This window comes from Hermetia illucens, chromosome 1, assembly GCF_905115235.1.
Source record: "Hermetia illucens chromosome 1, iHerIll2.2.curated.20191125, whole genome shotgun sequence".
In the NCBI taxonomy this organism is placed as follows: domain Eukaryota; kingdom Metazoa; phylum Arthropoda; class Insecta; order Diptera; family Stratiomyidae; genus Hermetia; species Hermetia illucens.
The window spans coordinates 128,576,611-128,594,788 of record NC_051849.1 but is presented as its reverse complement, the minus strand read 5'-3'; the positions used below and the strand labels follow the sequence as shown (position 1 = coordinate 128,594,788).

The following is an 18,178-nucleotide window of genomic DNA, read 5'->3' as shown; positions in this document are numbered from 1 at the left end:
AAGAGCTCGTGCGCTGGGTTCAATTGCTTTACCACGATCCAATCAATTTGATATCGTCAATAAACATTAACTGACAGTACATTTCGACAATATGCCATGTTTTACTTGGAACCCGTATTTGCTTTCATGCAAAGGTTAGAGAGCTTAGAGAATTGCCTTGGAAAATGCCACGCCTGATTGGTATTTCTGCTGATGTTTGGGAGGTTACCGATAGCTTCGTGCTACAATTCTTCATCACCGTTCTCAGGAGAAGAACCACATTCGGGTTGATTTTGTACAAGCGTAATATTTGTAGTGACCACGAATGTGATATAGAGTCAAAGGCTAATTTAAAATCGATGCAAGCTGTCGAGATATTCCGTTTTTGGTGGACAGCTGGCTTCACAGTTACTGTATCAATTATAAGCTGTTCTTTACAGCCTGGCGAGCCTTTTGCGCATGGTTTTTGCTCTTCAGCTATCAACTTATGAACACCAAGATGTTTTGAGATGCTCGCGTGCAGAATTGAAGTGAAGACCTTTTGAATCTTAGGAAGACAAGTAATTAATCGACATTTTGAAGGGCAAGGGGCACCCTGTTCCTTAGGGATGAGGGAAGTTATTCGCTTGGTGAAAAATTCTGGAACTAATTTCGGATCGACAATCATCTGATTAAAATGATTTGCCAATATTTTGTGAGTGCTTCAGCCAGAAGTTGCGAATCTTATCAATTCTTCACGTCTTCCATTTACCTGCCTTTTCAAGGAATGCTTCTACGTCAGCTTCACTAATGTCAGGCATGGTCATTACGCGGACGAGTCCAATTAGCGCATAAGGTGTGGGAGCCCACTTCTATATTACAACAGGTGGGTTCGCTCCAAATACTTGTCCAGAAGCCTTCTGCCTGATCCAGATCGAGGTTGTTTTCACGACTTGAGTTGATGCCATTTTTATAAAATCCCCGTTGCTTCTAGAAAAACAAGGTGTTGTCTGCCCTTCGCTGAAAGCTCTTTTGATACTTACATATATAATTGCAGCATACCGCAAGTTTATGCTTTAGCACCGCAATGATTCCATCGATTGACATATCATCGGACAGATGGTATATTCCAGTGGTGTTCGCAACGCATCGGTGCACTTTTGGTGGTGGATTTCCAACAAATGCTTGTGTGGCACGACCAAACTCAACTTTTCGACCCTTTTGTTGAGTGCCGTCAAAGCCTCATTATAAATTGGATCGACATTCCCAGTTACTAAGCTTCTCATGATTACTAGGTTCATGGAGTGCCTTATAGATGGAGCATTCGAGTTACTTCTTTGTTTAGTCCGGTAAGTTGGTGAATTCAAACCGAGTTCAAGTGAAATTTCGGAGGAAATTTCGATTATTATACGTTTTGCTCCGGAACATGAATTAGTTCCGGAAAACGGGTTATGAATGCGCTATGCAGTCGGTGTCTGTACCATGATAGAATCCGTCCCAAATCTGTGACACGATAATAGGCGCGAAAGATCAATTTATTGAGCTGGTTTGTCCAAACCATCCGACGACTAAGTCTCCCATCCCTGGTGGTTGGCAACATAATCGGTAAAACATCCAAGGGTGTTGGTGGTGTTGTTGAGCGACTCTTAATCGTGTTGGGTACAGTCTTTCGTGTCCCTGACGTCCCATTATAATAATGTAAACAACTGTCCCCAATTTTATTCCGACGATGAATGGGGAACCAGTTAACCTGCAACCGAGCGCAAAGTTGCAATGTCCCATGGCTACCTCGAAAGGTAGGGAAGGTATTTGCAGGGGAGCCGGTGATATACAGTGTAACGTCAATGCAATTTATCCGATAGACGCGTCGATTCCTTCCAAACTCCTTACGGAGTTTTTAAGGAGGTTCACTCCTCCAGAAAGGGAAGAATAATTTAGAGCAGACGAACGCATGGAAACTACTTATGTACAAGATCATCTTGGGATATTGGTAGCAGACCCGGTGGTTCTTGTCATAATCTGCAAACCATGACACACAACAACTTAAATGGAGAATAAAAACGAACGAAGCGAGAAAATAGTGCAAGTGGAGAGTGAGCTGGCTGCGTTTATTTGCAGCACGAAAATGCGCCGTTCGCCACAGCGCCCAGCGAAGGACGCAACAAGGGCTGAAATACCCGACGAGACATCGAGACGCGCGGACGGAGAGCGGGACTCGCAAAGTGATGCGGCACCTGCAACGCAGATAGGAACCCAGACCATACCGCGCAGTGCTATAATTGTGGAAAGAGGCACAGTGGAAACTGCCGAAACTAATCAAATGGTTTCGAATATAAGCCGAGTCGGAGGATTGTCTATTACTCTGGCGCAAGCTGAAGAGGAAAGACTTATTAAGAAATGCACGGCAGTTGTGAAGCACATGCGATCTGCGACGTTCCTCCAGAAAAACGTCGGCAAGGGGGTGAAAAACGGGCTAATGGAACTGGAAGAGCTACTGGATTTCATACTATAGGCGAACATGGAAAGTAAGACAAAATCCGCAGGAAGCAGAAAAAACCGCGCTTCCCGAGGAGAACAGCACGAGTACCAACGGATCGCTGACAGCCCATTGTAGAGCGAACTTGGTAAAAAAAACGAAAGGAGGAAGGGACATCTGAAGGAGACTTCACCCAGGTACTCTCCAGGGCTGAAAAGAATAAGGCGAAGAGGAACAAAAGACAACAACACGTCGCGCCACTAGAAAAACCTCTGCCTAAAATTAAGGCGGACACGAAGGACGGAGCACCAAAAGAAAAGGTGGAGAGACGAAAGAGGACTAGACCGCCAGTTTTGCTTCTTAAGCCAACGGGAGGCAAGACTTTTCGGAAGTCCTCAGTGAAATCCGTTACAAGATTAAACCCGAAAATAACGGAGCAGAAGTGTCTTCCATTCGTAAAACGAAGGGTGGTGTAGTCTTAGTCGAGCTAGGCCAGAAGACTATAAATAAAGTCGCGTTCTGTGAAACAGTCAAGGGGCTTCTGGGAGAAAAGGTTTTGGTTTCCAGTTTGGAAACCACGTGTTCTTTGGAAATCGGAGACCTTGACTGTCTCACAGAAAAGAACGAGGTAGAAGAGGCCATCAAACGCGAATGCCCGGAGGTAACCAATGTCCGGATTGGTATCACCTCTGCGAACTCCCGAGGCCAAAAATTCGCTGTGGTGGAAGTTGCCGAGCAATCCGCGAGGAAGCTTCTAAACAACGGGAAAATAAGAATTCGTTGGGTAGCGTGTAGGATACGAATCCGGGTCGACCCAACCAAATGTTACAGATGTTTGGATTATGGGCACACATCTGCAAACTCTCGGAGACCTGACAGAAGAGCAACTTGCCGTAAATGCGGTGAGGCAGGCCATAAAGCGAACACCTGCATTGAAAAGGAAAGCTGCGTCCTGTGCAGGGACTGTGGAGCGACTGATGAGAGCGTTGGGCACGGGGATCGGGGCGGTGTCCAGTTTTCAGAGCAGAACTGGAAAGGGCTAGAATGCGGTCAACATGATTTGCATCCTACAAATCAATATGTACCGGAGTGTAACCGCTCACGAGTTACTGGCGCAGTTCGCTGTGGAGACCAACGCTGATTTAATAGTCATCAGTGAGCAGTACCAGAACAATGGTGGAGTTTCATGGCACCCTGACATATCAGGTACCGCTGCCATCTGGATTCATTAGGATTCCTGCCCAAGGCCGAGGGGACGGCTTTGTCTGGATTCGGTGTTCAGGGATAACGTTTTTTAATGTCTATCTTACGCCGAATGAGACGACGGACTTTCGACGAAGGCTTGATGCTTTGGAGGACGCTATCTTAGGCACGGATGGGCGGATCCTGGTCGGGGGTGACTACAATGCTAGGGCACTTGAATGGGGCATGCCTCACACAGATTCCAGAGGGAAAAGAATTCTGGAAATGGCTGCGAGAACAGGACTGGTAGTTCTAAACACCAGATCCACCCCAACGTTCCGGCCCCCGGGCTGCGAGGGAAGTATTCCAGATGTAACCTTCACGTCGGAATCACTGATGTTGCTGGTGGACGAGTGGCGAGTTCTGGAAGACTTCACGGCAAGTGACCATCAATACATTGCTTTCGAAGTGGTGGACACAAACTCTCGGTGTGGGCCACCCCGGCGATCTTTCTGTGCACGGAACGTCGCGAAAGTGAACACCGGGAAGTTTATCGAAACTTTGGGAACAGGTGGGGCCACGCTGGAGGGTACTCCTGGGGGCGGTGGCACCGCAGCTAACTCTGTCGTAAATTCAGTTATGAATCTGATAACGACCGTCTGGGGAGCCTCCTGCGAGAATTTCCCCTGCTCGTTGGAAAGTGGCGAGGCTTGCACTGATCCATAAAGGGAAAGGCGACCCCGAATTGCCGTCTTCATATCACTCACTATGTATGCTTGACAATGCTGGGAAAGTGCTCGAAAAGCTCAGAAGGAGACTCGCTGAAGCAATACACACTGCCGGAGATTTATCTCCCAAGCAGCTTGGTTTTAGAGCGGTGAGATCCACAATTGATGCTGTCATGCAAGTCGTGGATGCCGTTCGACGAGTAGCACAGGGATCTATCCTAGGGCTGGACCTTTGGGACGCTACCCACGACAGTCTACTTCAACTCGACATGCCAGAAGAGTCGCGCCTGGTCGGCTATGCAGACAATGTTACGGCGCTAGTTACTTGACGCACTGTCGAACAGGCTCAAAGTAGACTCGGCATATTGATGTGACGGGTAAGCGGATGGATGACTACTCATGGTTTCAATCTTGCACTGGAAAAAACCGAAGTAGTCATCCTGACTAAAAAGAGAATTCCGACCCTGCGTCCCATATCGTTCGGCGAATCGATAATCGAGTCAAAATCAGCGATAAAGTACCTCGGGTTGACTCTTGACTTCAAGATGAGGTTTTTTGAGCAAATAAACGCAGCAGCGAACAAGGCTCCAACTGGAGTTTCGGCGTTAACTAGGCTAATGGTAAACATTGGTGGTCCTACGTCCAGCAGGCGCCGTCTCCTGATTAGTTCAACGCAGTCTGTCCCGCTCTACGGCGCAGAGGTATGGGCTGACGCTCTTAACAAGGGGGTATATCGTAAACGTCTCGCGCAAGTACAGAGACGGGGAGCTTTGCGGGTGGTGTCTGCGTACCGCACTGTCTTTGAATGTGCCGTGATGGTGATCGCGGGAGTGATCCCCGTTGTCCTTCTTGCTAAGGAGCGCAAGCGAGATGAGCCAAGGGAGGTGGTTGCTCGCGAAGAACGGCAACGCACTCTAAACGAGTGGCACCTCTTGTGGCAAAATGAAACTACAGGCAGATGGACTGCGCGGCTCATCGGCAACTTAGATGCGTGGCTGAATCAGAACCATGGTGAGACTGACTATTTCTTTGCCCAATTTTTAAGTGGGCATGGAAGTTTTCAGTCTTACCTGCACAAGATTGGAAGAGCGCGATCTCCGGATTGTGTGTTTTACAATGGAATTGTCGACGACGCCCACCACACTTTTTTTTATGGAAGGTGGGATGGGGTTAGTCAGCAGCTCTATTTAAACACAGAGGATCTCTCTCTAGACAACATTGTCGAAGAGGTGCTGAGGAGTGCTGACGGGTGAAGCCGTGTTGCCTTCTCGTTGCTAAGAAGATAGAACTCGACCGGTGGAGGAGACGGATGGCAGGGAGTTCCTTGGAGCGACAGTTGCCTTCCTCCTCTCCCTTCCCGTTGGTGAAAGGAATTCCCTGATTTGAATGCCCCGCAAGGCGGGAGAGTACGGGGGCTAGCCCGAAGTAATGTGACAAATGGTTCCAGGCTAGCTCTCTGATGATGGAGAGATGTTTAGTTGGTAGTCCGACGACGTACCGAACCGGGAGTCCAACACTGTATGCGTAAATGCATTCACCTACCCTACCCAAAAAAAAACCATGACACGCGCCTGCAACTCAGCGCAGGATTAACCTGGCATGCCAACCATATATATATATACCAGGCGTACCAGGGTTATCCTCACCTGAGTTGCAAACGCAGAGCTGCATGCGACCAGGCGCGTGTCATGGGTTGCGGATAATGACATGACCCACCGGGTGAGCTACGAATATCGCAAGTTAATCAAGGCAACAAATCTTCCAAGAGGTTTCACTTCAGCTTGGGCTGGAGTTATCAAATTGCCGGACTAGTCAAAGGAGTAACACAAGTAATCCACCTGTAAGGCACTCCATGAATCCAGTAGTTAGGAGAAGCTTAGTAACTCGGGATGTCGACCCAATTTATAATGAGGCTTTGACCGCATTCCAGGTCGCATTCACAGAGTATGCTGAGATTCTCCTAGACGCTAGGCCAAAGATCCCAAAACTGAAGTTTACTTCGGCAACTACTAACATCATTGCTGCCGTTGACAGAATTTTGGCTGATCGTTTGGCTAGCGAGATTACTGCTACAGAGGTTCACAGCCTGATCTACGTTACAGCTGCCACGGCTATTCGTCTCCATAATCAACATCTTAGAGCGCATAACAGAGGTATGCGCAGAAGGACTTTACCGTTCTGGGTGTTTCGACTCAACAAAAGAATCGAAAAGTTGAGAAAGGAGATTGGTCGTGTCACGCAAGCACTCCTTGGAAATCGCGAACATCATTGAAAACTACCATCTGTCCAAAGATATGCCAATCGAAAAAATCCTCGAGGTGCTGAAGCAGAAACTTGCGGTATGCTCCAATCGCATCCGTAGGTATCAGAAAAGCTTCCAGCGAAAGACAGACAACACCTTGTTCTTCCAGAACCAACGGGGATTCTACAAAAATCTCACCAACTCAGATAGGGAAAGTAACCTCGATCTGGATCAGGCAGAAGACTTCTGGAGAAGTGTTTGGAGCGAATCCAGCCGATGCAATTTAGAAGCAGTGTGGCTCGCACACCTTATGCATTCGTGCGAGGCCCTCCCCGAAATGACCATGCCTGACGTAACTGAAGTCGACGTTGAAGCAGCCCTTGACAAGGCAGGTAACTGGAAGGCGCCAGAAGTCGACAAGATTCACAACTTCTGGCTGAAGTGGTTCAAGAGCACTCACAGGATATTGGTAAATCAATTTAATCAGATGATTGCCGATCCTGATTTAGTTCCACCATTTTTCACCAAGGGGATAACTTTCCCCATCCCCGAAGAACAGGGTGCCTCTTGCCCTTCAAAATGTCGACCAAATACTTGTCTTCCTACCATCTACAAGGTCTTCCCTTCAGTTCTCCGCGCGAACATCTCAAAACATCTTGATGTTCATAAATTGATAGCTGAGGAGCAAAAAGGATGCGCAAAAGGCTCCCGAGGCTACAAAGAACAGCTTATAATCGATACGGCCTTTGACTCTATATCGCATTTGTGGTTACTACAAGTGTTACGCTTGTACAAAATCAACCCGAATGTTGTTCTTCTCCTCAGAACATTGATGAATAATTGGAGCACGAAGCTATCGGTATCCTTACAAACATCAGGAGAGATAGCAATCAGGCGCGGCATTTTCCAAGACGAATCTCACTGTGATTTTGTTTGGTTTTGAATCCACACTCCTATCTTTTGCATGAAAGCAAATATGGGTTCCAAGTCAAACATGGCCTATTGTCGAAATGTACATTAAGCCATTTAATGTATATTGACGACATCAAATTGTTTGCCAAAGACGAGAACCAACTTCGCTCCTTGCTGGACATCACCATCCAGTTCAGCAGAGATAGCGGCATGCAATTGGGTTTGGAGAAATGTCGCATAAAAACAATTGTTCGGGGAAAACAAACCGACAACGAAGGATACAGCCAAAATAACATTCGGACGACGTGTACAAATACCTCGGCATATTGCAAGTAGAAACACCTGCTGTGGCAATATCAAATCTAAGTTGCTGGGGGAATTTGAACGGCGTCTGCATCTTATCCTTAAAACTGAGCTATTCTTGAAAAATAAAAGCCTCGCAATCAAAAACTTCGCTCTTCCGGTCCTCCAATATACTTTCGGTGTGATAGAGTGGAGTAATACGGATTTAGAATGTCTCAATAGATGGGTAAGAGTAGTTCCTCATCAGGGAGGAACGGGGAGAGGGGTACTTGATTTAGAAACATTACACTACAATGAGGTGCATTCTCTTCGTGAGTTTTTCTTTGAGAGGCAATCTTCTAGCCACTCACACCAGGCTATCGTTTTAGTAGATAATAACTTGAGAAGCAGAGAATGGGACCCCATGTCGAATGTTACTTCAGTCCAACAGAAAATCGACATGTGGCAAAAGAAACCCATTCACGGAGGTCATACAATGTTTAAAATTTGTTGTTGCCAGGCATTGACATCGAAGCCTCCAACTTATGGTTGAATAATGTGTACTTTTTTACTAGACCGAAGCATTCCTAACTTCAACTCAGTATGCTCACCATTCCCCAATTACTAACTCCAGCTATAGGTTATGCAATTGTGAAGAGGAAACCATCCAGAACATAACATCTGTGTGTACGATATTGAGCAGTACCGAGTACACCTCCCTCTGCAGGATTCTCCATCAAAACCTTGCAGTGAAGTATAACTTAGTGGCAACCTACCATCCTTATTATACGTATACTCCGTAGAGAATTTCGGAAAACGATCGGGTCAAACTACTGTGGGATCACACTGTTGCCACCGACCACAGTGTTAATCATAACAGACTCGATCTAGTTCTGCTTCTGAAGGAAGAACGAGCGTACTTCATGATCGATGTAGCCGTACCGTCGAACCGGAACACTGTTGAAAAACTGCATGGGAAAATCCGGAGCTACGGACCGCCTCCGTCTTTAGTTCCGGAAGGTCAAGCTGAACCATCCTCAACCACGCTTTTATGGCGCTAATGGTTTCGCTAGCGTACATTTCAACGTCTTCAGGTTCTTTCGGGACGACAACCAAAGCTAGATCATCTGCGATACCGATTGTCGCGGTCTTCTTTGGCACGGGAAGGACAAGGACCCCATTGTACATAACGTTGCACAGGGGAGGACCCTACACTGAGCCCCCTCCTGCGATGACGGTGTACCGCTTCGATCCCACATCCGAGTCGTTCCAAAGTGTCCGCTCCGATAGGTAACTGTCGAGGAGCTTAGTTAAATAACTAGGGACACCCGATTTTGCAGTAAGGTTTTTATCCACTCCCAGCTAACGGAATTGAAGGCATTTTTTATATCGAAAGTCACCACGGCACATTAATTTTTGGACGACATTGCGTCTTGTCACATTGACCCGAGATATTTAATTCGCTCAGTATTGGGTAGATTATTGAAGCTGACAGCACTGAGCAATTTAAATATCTCGAGTCAATGCTGTCAGCCGATGAGCCAATGAGGACTGCGTTATGCTTCTCATATAGGGAAACACAAAACCTTTTATAGCTGAAGCGTCAAGCTTCCAGTTTCACGACTTGTTTAGAAAAGAAAATGAAAACCTAATGAGAGTTGAGTAAAAGATGATGATGAAGATAATTTTTGAGCAGCAGACAAACGAAATTAGGTTACAAAGCCGCCAAGCAACGAGAGGAAACTTCATGTTGTTCATCGTTTCTTTTACATGAATGCCATTAGGTGTTCAAGTGGGGAAAAAAAGGATAAATATTTCCATAGAAAAATGTGTATTTCGTGCTCTATTTTACCAAAAGCAACTACTTTGTACATTATTTATATTTTCTGTTAAATTTTTAATCTGAAATAAATCTGTTGCCTACTTCACAAATTGATAAATATCAGCTCAGTCGTGCTAATTGAAAATATTTTAAATTTATTTGAATCAAGGGAAACATGGATCCTTAAAATCAATTCTCGATGGCGAAGCCAATGCAAATAAACCACAAATTCCATCGTTTTGATTTTTGGCCACGTCCTCCATACATTCAATGCACTGTGCACCGGCCCTATTATTTGCGGGGGAGGAATGAGTAACTCGCCTTTTCTACACCTAGTGCCCGGGGCGAATTTTCAACGGGCTTTGCGAGAGATCTCTCGCTTCTCCATTCATCCTTTCTTTTACGCCTGGCGGAGTAGAATTCAAAGTTAAACCAACAAGGGGCAACTTGTATAGCATAAAAATCTTCCCCGTTTGATGATATATATATATCCTTATATATCCATCCTTACTATAAGTATACTCCGCAGAGAAGCTTGGAAAATGATCGGGTCAAACTACTGTGGGATCACACTGTTGCCACCGACCACAGTGTTAATCATAACAGACTCGATCTAGTTCTGCTTCTGAAGGAAGAACGAGCGTACTTCATGATCGATGTAGCCGTACCGTTGAACCGGAACACTGTTGAAAAACTACATGAAAAAATCCGGAACTCCGGCCCCTTGGCAGAAAATATGAAGCAGTCCTGGAGACTACAAAAGATCGAAGTAGTCCCAGTAGTAATTTCAGCGACGGGATTAGTCCCGCAGAACTTACATAAAGCGCTGAAAACGCTCGACCTTAGGGCTGGACTTTACATGGAGATGCAAAAAGCGGTTATCCTTGCAACCTGTGCAAAGTCCGAAGAGTCCTGTCCGGTAACAATCTGACCTAATGGGTTTCAGACTTGATCCGCACTGTCTTCGATATAAGATCCATGTCTCTGTAGTGTAGAACCTCCGCGTCATTGGCTGAAGTGTTTGCGACATTCGGGATGTAGTAATACATTTACGCATGGTCGCACACACTTTGCGTTAAAACGCATCATCGCTGTGATGCGGGCCTTTGGATGTTGCCTTCAGCCCATCCTTAGGTTGGTCGCCCCTCGGTCCGGTTGGGCGGGAAGAGGGTCCGTGGGCTTTTTTAACTATATATATATGACATTTATGGAGAAACAATAGACGCAGGTAGAAATATTTGAGTCAAAAACTCGGACAGAAGTCAAAAAAGATAAAAACCACGGACCAACACCCCCCCCCCCCACTGATGGTTGCTTTGAACTTAGAGATTGTGTAAATCATGCGGGATAGTTCTAGGCGCTTTAGTTTGTTCATCATCTTTTTGAGAGTTTGTGTTAAACGAAACCTTATTAAAATCGGTTGAATGTCCATCTGTCCGTCTGTCTGTCACACCCGATTTACGCGAAATCTGGCAAACGGATTGTCATGGATTGGTGATAACATGTGGTCTGAATGTCCCTTTACATGCAGCGTGTGGCGCCATTTTGTGTTGAATTTGAAGGGAACTCTCCGTACATGCAAAGGTTTGAATATAGTCATGCGGGATATCAAATGAAAGGACTTGATTAGTTCTTGCTAAAACTGATCTGAATTCTGATATTGGGTTAAAATGCGCGATTAAAAAAGGTGAAATAAATATGTCCAAAGGAAACCTCCAACACGCAAATAATTAATTAATTAATAAATATTGCAATATACTATTATTCACTTTATTTATTCAGGTGTCGTTATGGAGAGCATTTTCAAGCCTAGATACCATGTACATGAACCACCATATTTCTTATTCGATATTTGGGTTGGGCACTTTCTGAGAAGGGGTCCTTGAAGTAACTGACGCTTCTCTGGCCCTCGCGCTCCTCCTCTTTGCAACCAATGATGCCGGTTTCGCAAACTATTAATTGAGACCTTTGATTTGATAGTTCACATGACAATACTCGGTGTAAAACAACTTGACCACGAGACCACGAAAGATAGATATTTCAACTGAAGAATTTGTTCATCCTTCACTTCCACAAGCACTGCCGGCATTTGGAGCAGTTCGACCAGTTAGTGCAACTGAATTCGTGAATGCAATAAAACGAATGAAATTTTGGAAAGCAACAGGACTTGACGACATCGCATCTGAGTTCTGGAAAACGAAGAGCTGGGATCCAACACTGTAGCCCAGTGAATTCTCAATCGGGTTACTGGGGAAGGTGAAACACCATTTGACTGGCAAGAAAGTACCACAGTTTCAATATGGTTGCTGTTTCTAGGCAAACGTATACGCGAAATCATTGAAGCAACCGTGAATCAAGCCGGGTTTGTCAAGAACTGCGGAACTGCTGACGCAATGCATCCTGCGCGGATCCTCATGAAGAAACACAGTGAGAAGCATCGTCCTTCTAAATACTTCGGGGTCTGGAGAAGGCGTTTGACCGTGTGCCACACGAACTTATCTGGAATGCTCTACAACAACCCCTAGGTAGTATGGTCATCTAATTCACGCTAACGAGAATTCACTTGCAAGATGAATATCGAAGTCGATAATATGCGACCAAAAGGGTGGTCGAAACAACGGTGGCTTGATACGCTGATGGATAGGGGATTTGAAAGCTCCGCGAATGCATATAGATCAGGCCTTTCATCGCGCAACCGATAAATATGAACTGACTCTGCTTGTAAACGAGACAAAGGTTAAAGCGAAAGAAGAAACCTGAGTGCCCCTTATTAAAAATAAATTAAAAAGTAATATTGTCCGATTTTATCATACGTATACCTGAGGTTTACAGAGCATTGGAAGAGATATTGGGAAAACTTATCCAGTTTTTACAACCCCTCCCGTTTCTCGGGTCCCCATACATCCATTTGGTAGAAAATATGAAGTTATTTTTAAACGTAGAGGAAACTGGGACGAACCAAAATAATGCATGGGTGGATATACTGAAGTCCTCTACACCAATAGCTTAAAAATAGGACAACATTGTGGCACACTTGTAAAATAGAAACGAGGAGTTAGCTTTTCCCGTGAGGTAATATTCAACGGTTTTCCTAGTTGAAGTGTATGCGAATCCAAGAGCGACAACCTGGGTGATTGACGAACGATTTAAGGGCAGGAGTATTGCAATTGGCAGAGATGGCCAGGCTGCACTGAGGGCGTTAAGTAGTCTTTTGATCACCTCCAAAGTCGTTAAGGAATGTAAAAACCCATGAATTCTATTTCGAGATTTAATATGGCGGAACTATTCTGTGTAGCTGGTCAGTGTGATGTAGTTGGAATGCCTCAGTAGGAGGAGGTCCAATCCCCCTGATCGGAACTAAACTCAAAATAGAATAATGACAGATAGCAGTGCCTAAATGCTGTTAAATACCCCAAACTTTTCTTGTCAGAATCAAACAAATATACTTCGAAGCTAATCCTGTCGAAAAGCAAGAAGACTTGCAGGTGGAAGGAGGGAATTACTCTGGCAACCTGGCCACTGTGGTGTAAAGAGAAATGAAATGTTGGACACTTTAGCAAAGGAGGGTACAATTTTTCCCATGCCCAGACCGTGGCCAGCAATTGGTTTGTCAGTGGCATTGGCTTATGCTGCTATTAAAAACTGGGAAGAAGCTTCTTATAATGGCGGGTGACGGAGCCTTAATGCCACTATACTCAACGCCTCTTTTCCAGAACTAATCTATGTAGTATTTTTTATGTGGGTTTCGATTGCAGCGGGTACCATAACACCCTCTAACGAAAGTCTTGTGAAACATAAACGTATCTGGGATATTTCTTTAGACGGGGAAGTGAAGTACAATCAACGACTACGTTGCAGGTACGTTCACATACTATGCCTCCTCTCATGGCGGACAAACACACACACACGTATCTTTTTACCTTTCCTAAATTAACGACCTGTGCCGATACCACGTGGGCCAGGATCTGCCTCATCACAAACTCGCTTTGCAGCATTTTAACTCTTCACGATACTCCACCGCTTATGACCTGCAGTCATTTCGCTATTTCAGTATTCCATCAGTTGCGGTTTTGAATAAGTATTTCCAGTAGTAGCAGTCTCGGTATTCAGCCGCCTTACCTCCAGAAAAATGTCCTCATCAAGTGATTTGGAGGACAAACCTATTTCGGGATTCTTCATGTGGTTAAGATTGTACTCGTCCGTGATTAATACCCTGAGTTGATTTAGGCACTCATTCACAGCGGAGTCGACTGGTATCCGACAACCAGTCACAATTCAAAGCCTTCGGTTACGATAGCGACCTGGACTATATATGTAAAACAGGAACGTACATCTTTTCTTTCAACTCAATATAGTCACGTGTGGTATCAAATGAAAGATACCGATTAATACTTCACCAGGAAGATATTAGTTCTGATATCGGTTGCCAAGGGGAGGAGTGCGGGGGTCAGAAAAGAGTCAATTATTCAAGAACCCGTTCTCAGAAACTATTCAACCGAAAAGTCTGAAAAAAATCAGGATACCATCACTATATGGCTTTTAGGCTGTGCCAGTTCCTTCAGTTGAATATAAGATCATGGCAGATTTAGTGACGATATCCAGTGGAAACTCTTATCAACTCGGCAGATTCTGTTAGTTTCTTCGATTTGACTCGTTAGATTGCTTCTTCTACTTTAGTCGCGCTAACAGATAAAATTGCTCTAAATGTCAACCGTGCTCGTGGAAATAGACAATAAACAAACAATAAAATATGTTCGAAATATCCCCATTATCTATCCGTCGCCGCTCGTAGGACGGTTAGCAAAATACCATTTTTGTCATCGACACAAAAGAAGTGTCTAATATCCTGTGTCGGCTTTTGAAGGGTCAATGCGGATATGTTTTGCTGCCTGAGCCAGCGGTGCTCTCCCCTCTCATGGTTGGAGACAGAGGGACCGCATGGGAAACCAACCGGTCTCTTCTGCTCCAACCGTCATATAGTGTACACGCAGTTGCAAGCGACTTTTCATTCAAATCACTTTGCGTTGGTTTCCTCGATTATGCAACCACTCTTGTACGAAGCGTGTAAGTCGCGAAGCTACATCGTGTGCAATTTAACTGGGCGGCCGTGAAAATTGGAAAGCAATCGGGATTAGAAAAGATTTCAATTTGGGTTGATTAAAAAGTTATTTTTTACAAAGGTCTACGCTTCAAATTTGGTTCTTTAGCTAAAGAACAACCAACCCCTTCCCGGGAACTAGAGGTATTGGGGAGTTCCTTCTGTTTCTTGGTTTGGTTTTTTGTTTGTTATCTTTTGTTTACTGATCAAATTATGAATCATTTCGTGGGGCTATCTGTTCAGTCTGACGACCTCTAGAATGTGTTTGGTCCCTTTCATTACGCCTTCCGAAAATATGGGAAGGCGTGATTTGACGTAGGATATCAGTCGACTGAGCTGTGAATGAGTACCTGAGTGAAATCAGGGTAATAATCTCGGGCGAGCGCAATGCTGACCACATTGCCTCCTACAAGGTACTGTAATCCTGTAGTGTACCGTTACGGTCTTGAAAGAAGTCCTCTAACACACTTCAAGGTCCTGATCCAATATGGATGGATTATTATATTAAAAATTAAACAATTTTCTACCTTGCCAATTCTGAACAGATCCAGATATTATTTATCTTACCTTTTCATTTTGGACCATTTTGTTCTTAATGTAATCTTCTGAGTGGCTATTTAATGCGTGGTGACATTTTTGTGGAAGCGGCTTTGTCTGGTTTATGGATCTTGGGGAGCCTTTTGATATCAGGAAGTACTGGGTTTGACCTTCAGGGTGTCGTTTCCGCAATTGGTTGGGATTCCTCCTCTGTCCATCTTCTTTATGAGTTGTGATAGGGAATCGCTCCAGAGTTTTTGGTAAGGTCAAGGTTGTCTTTCATTCTTTACTCTTGTCCTCCTTGTCCGCTTTTTATGTGCCTCTGTTCTTTAGTTTCCTAATTATTTTCCTCCCTCGTATGTTGAAGGCCTTCTTGGTCTTTCCAATGTTACTTTCCTTAATGTTGTAATTGTGATCCGTTTCCTTAATTCTAGAGTGAATAGGCGAATTCGTTGATAATTATGGCATTCGGATGTTCAATATCATCGTTTCAATTGGAAAACAATCGCTATGGGTATTATTTCTAGCGGTCATCAACTGTCTACACCACGCTCTAAAAAAACGAACTTTGGCTTTGTAAACGGAGCTTATAAAATAGAATACAACTGCAAGTTTGGCTAGTGGATACAAAAAAGTTTTGCGGAAATTACAAAACCTTCAAACAACTCCTAAGTTCGTTTGAAAAGGAGGAGGGCAGAATTCCTATAATTCGAAGAGCTGAGAAAGCAACAGTATTAAAAGTGAAAAGGTGGTCTACCCCCCCCCAAAATGGGTTGTTATAATACTTAGGTACGGTTGACGTAGGCGCTAATAGCATATGAATCAAAATTCCCTATTTAGTAGCTATCTTAACATTAATAAGTATTGTCCCCTGTCACTCTCTATTTTAAAAACATACACCCCTTAGTGGGGTACAGCACATCGACTGGTTACCAGAAATGCGCTTCAGCGCCCCCCCCCCCCCCCCCCCCCCACAACGACTTTCCAAGACGCTTGCACCCCTCCTTCACTATTCTGTGCCAATTGCCTTTGGAGCGATTCATTCGTCGAGGATCTTAGGAGACTGAATTGAATTGTATGGCGTAGCTGGCAATGCAATCGTTGACCGTCCTTAATGTCTGACCTATCGACTGCCACTTTCGCCTTCCAATCATAGTGCGTTCGAGTGGAGAGTCTGTGCGCCGACCAAGTTCTTCCACTATCTGAAGAACGTATAAAGATTAGAAGCATTTACAGGATAGAAAACAAAAGTAGATCATATGATGCAGTATGCTGCACTACTAATATGTGTTACAAAACTTCCTTGACGGATTTTTTCAGGTTACTTACTTTGGGACCTTGGGTATGACGTCTGGTTAGGCAATGCTCGAGGCAATAGATACTCCAAAAAGCATAAATCGTTAAATCCAAAGGAGAAAGATTTCTGGCAGTTTAGTTGGCATGAGATAGGAATATATGATTTGCCAGCAATGATCGACTACATACTTAACGCTACAGAATATCAAAAACTTTTCTATGCTGGTCATTCGCAGGTAGGTTAACACACGTGGCTGCGACAATTTAACGTTAACATGTCTACATTCAAGGGTACTACGTCTTTTTTTGTGATGTGCAGTCGGCGGCCAGAATTTAACAAAAAAATAATCCTCATGCAAGCTTTGGCTCCTGTAGCATTCATGACGCATATTAAAACTCCTTACGCCAGGATATTCAATAGATTTCGAGAGGTACGTATACCGCCAGTGTGTAATAAAATTTCGTTAGAAATTATCATATCTGAACAACCGAAAGTGCATTTTGAAAAGATGCGATGCTGCCTTCAGGGCATTTTCAATTTTGTCCCTAAGTTAGCTTCCATTGACACAAAATTTTCTACCATTATAAGTAATAAAATAATGCATTTTTTTTTAAGGAAGTTTTGAAGAAAATCCAACTATTATTAACAAAGCTACAGAATGTCAAAATTTTCTATTTCACATAAATTTATCACAATCTAAGTCCTGTATGACGTTACCATCATATAAGGAGAACTCATATGAACGATGCGTTGGTTACATCAAGGAATATTTTTTAGCTATTTCGCAAGCAAGATGAACAAAAACCTTTATACCCGAAGAATCCAGCTGGTATTCCGACTTGTTACTTACAAAAGTGATTCACTGCTTTCATGTTTTTGTTTTAGCCTAGCTCAATTGTAAATTAACTATTTTGTGAATAGGCAGGTGGAGTTCCTGTGACAATTTTCTGACCTGCTTAATTTTTAAGGTCTGTCTGCTTGTCTGTCTGTCCGTCACACGCATTTTTCTCGAAGACTGTAACAGCGATTGACACCAAATTTGGTGGCAAGGTTGGAACTGTGAATGCTCACGCATGTAGTGAGTTACATCCTTTTACGTTGAATTTTAGGGGGTCTCCATACAGGCAAAAGGGGGTGTACATTTTTTTCAATAAATATAGTCATCAAATGAAAGGTATCATTAGTACTTTCCAAAGCTGGGCTTAGTTTTGACATTTGTTGGAAAAGCGGGGAGTACCGGGGGGTCGAAAGTGATCATTTATTTAACTGAGCCATTCTCAGAAACTGCCCAAAGGAAAAATCTGAAAAAATCAAGATGCTACCTTCCACACCGATATCCCTTCAAATAATAATGGTATATTACTACAACTTTTAGTAATTGGCTGCAGGACTACCCTTAAGTTCATCCTAGCGCCACGTACAGCAATGTAGGTTATAATATGAAGCTTGATCTAACCAAGTTTGGTGAAAATCGTACTGTTACTAACAAAGTTATAATAGGTCAAAGTTGCCACTTCTTTGGAAATTTAAGATTTTGAATGTTAATTTCACCGGAAAGTGAATATTCTCACATAATATATGCGAATATTACGTGTTACGTACGAATGGGAAAAATTCACACTCAAATGTCTTTATAAAAGAAAT

The 18,178-nt window shown here is 44.0% G+C and overlaps 1 protein-coding gene across 1 annotated transcript in view; it reads left to right on the top strand.

Moving 5' to 3' along the window:
* Positions 1-18,178, top strand: part of LOC119647048 (lipase 1-like) — an 86,556-nt gene that overhangs the window by 18,800 nt on the left and 49,578 nt on the right. Inside the window, exons 3-4 of the mRNA XM_038047804.1 lie at positions 16,558-16,769; positions 16,824-16,964. Coding sequence (XP_037903732.1) covers positions 16,558-16,769; positions 16,824-16,964 — 353 coding nt within the window. The remainder of the gene's footprint in view (positions 1-16,557; positions 16,770-16,823; positions 16,965-18,178) is intronic.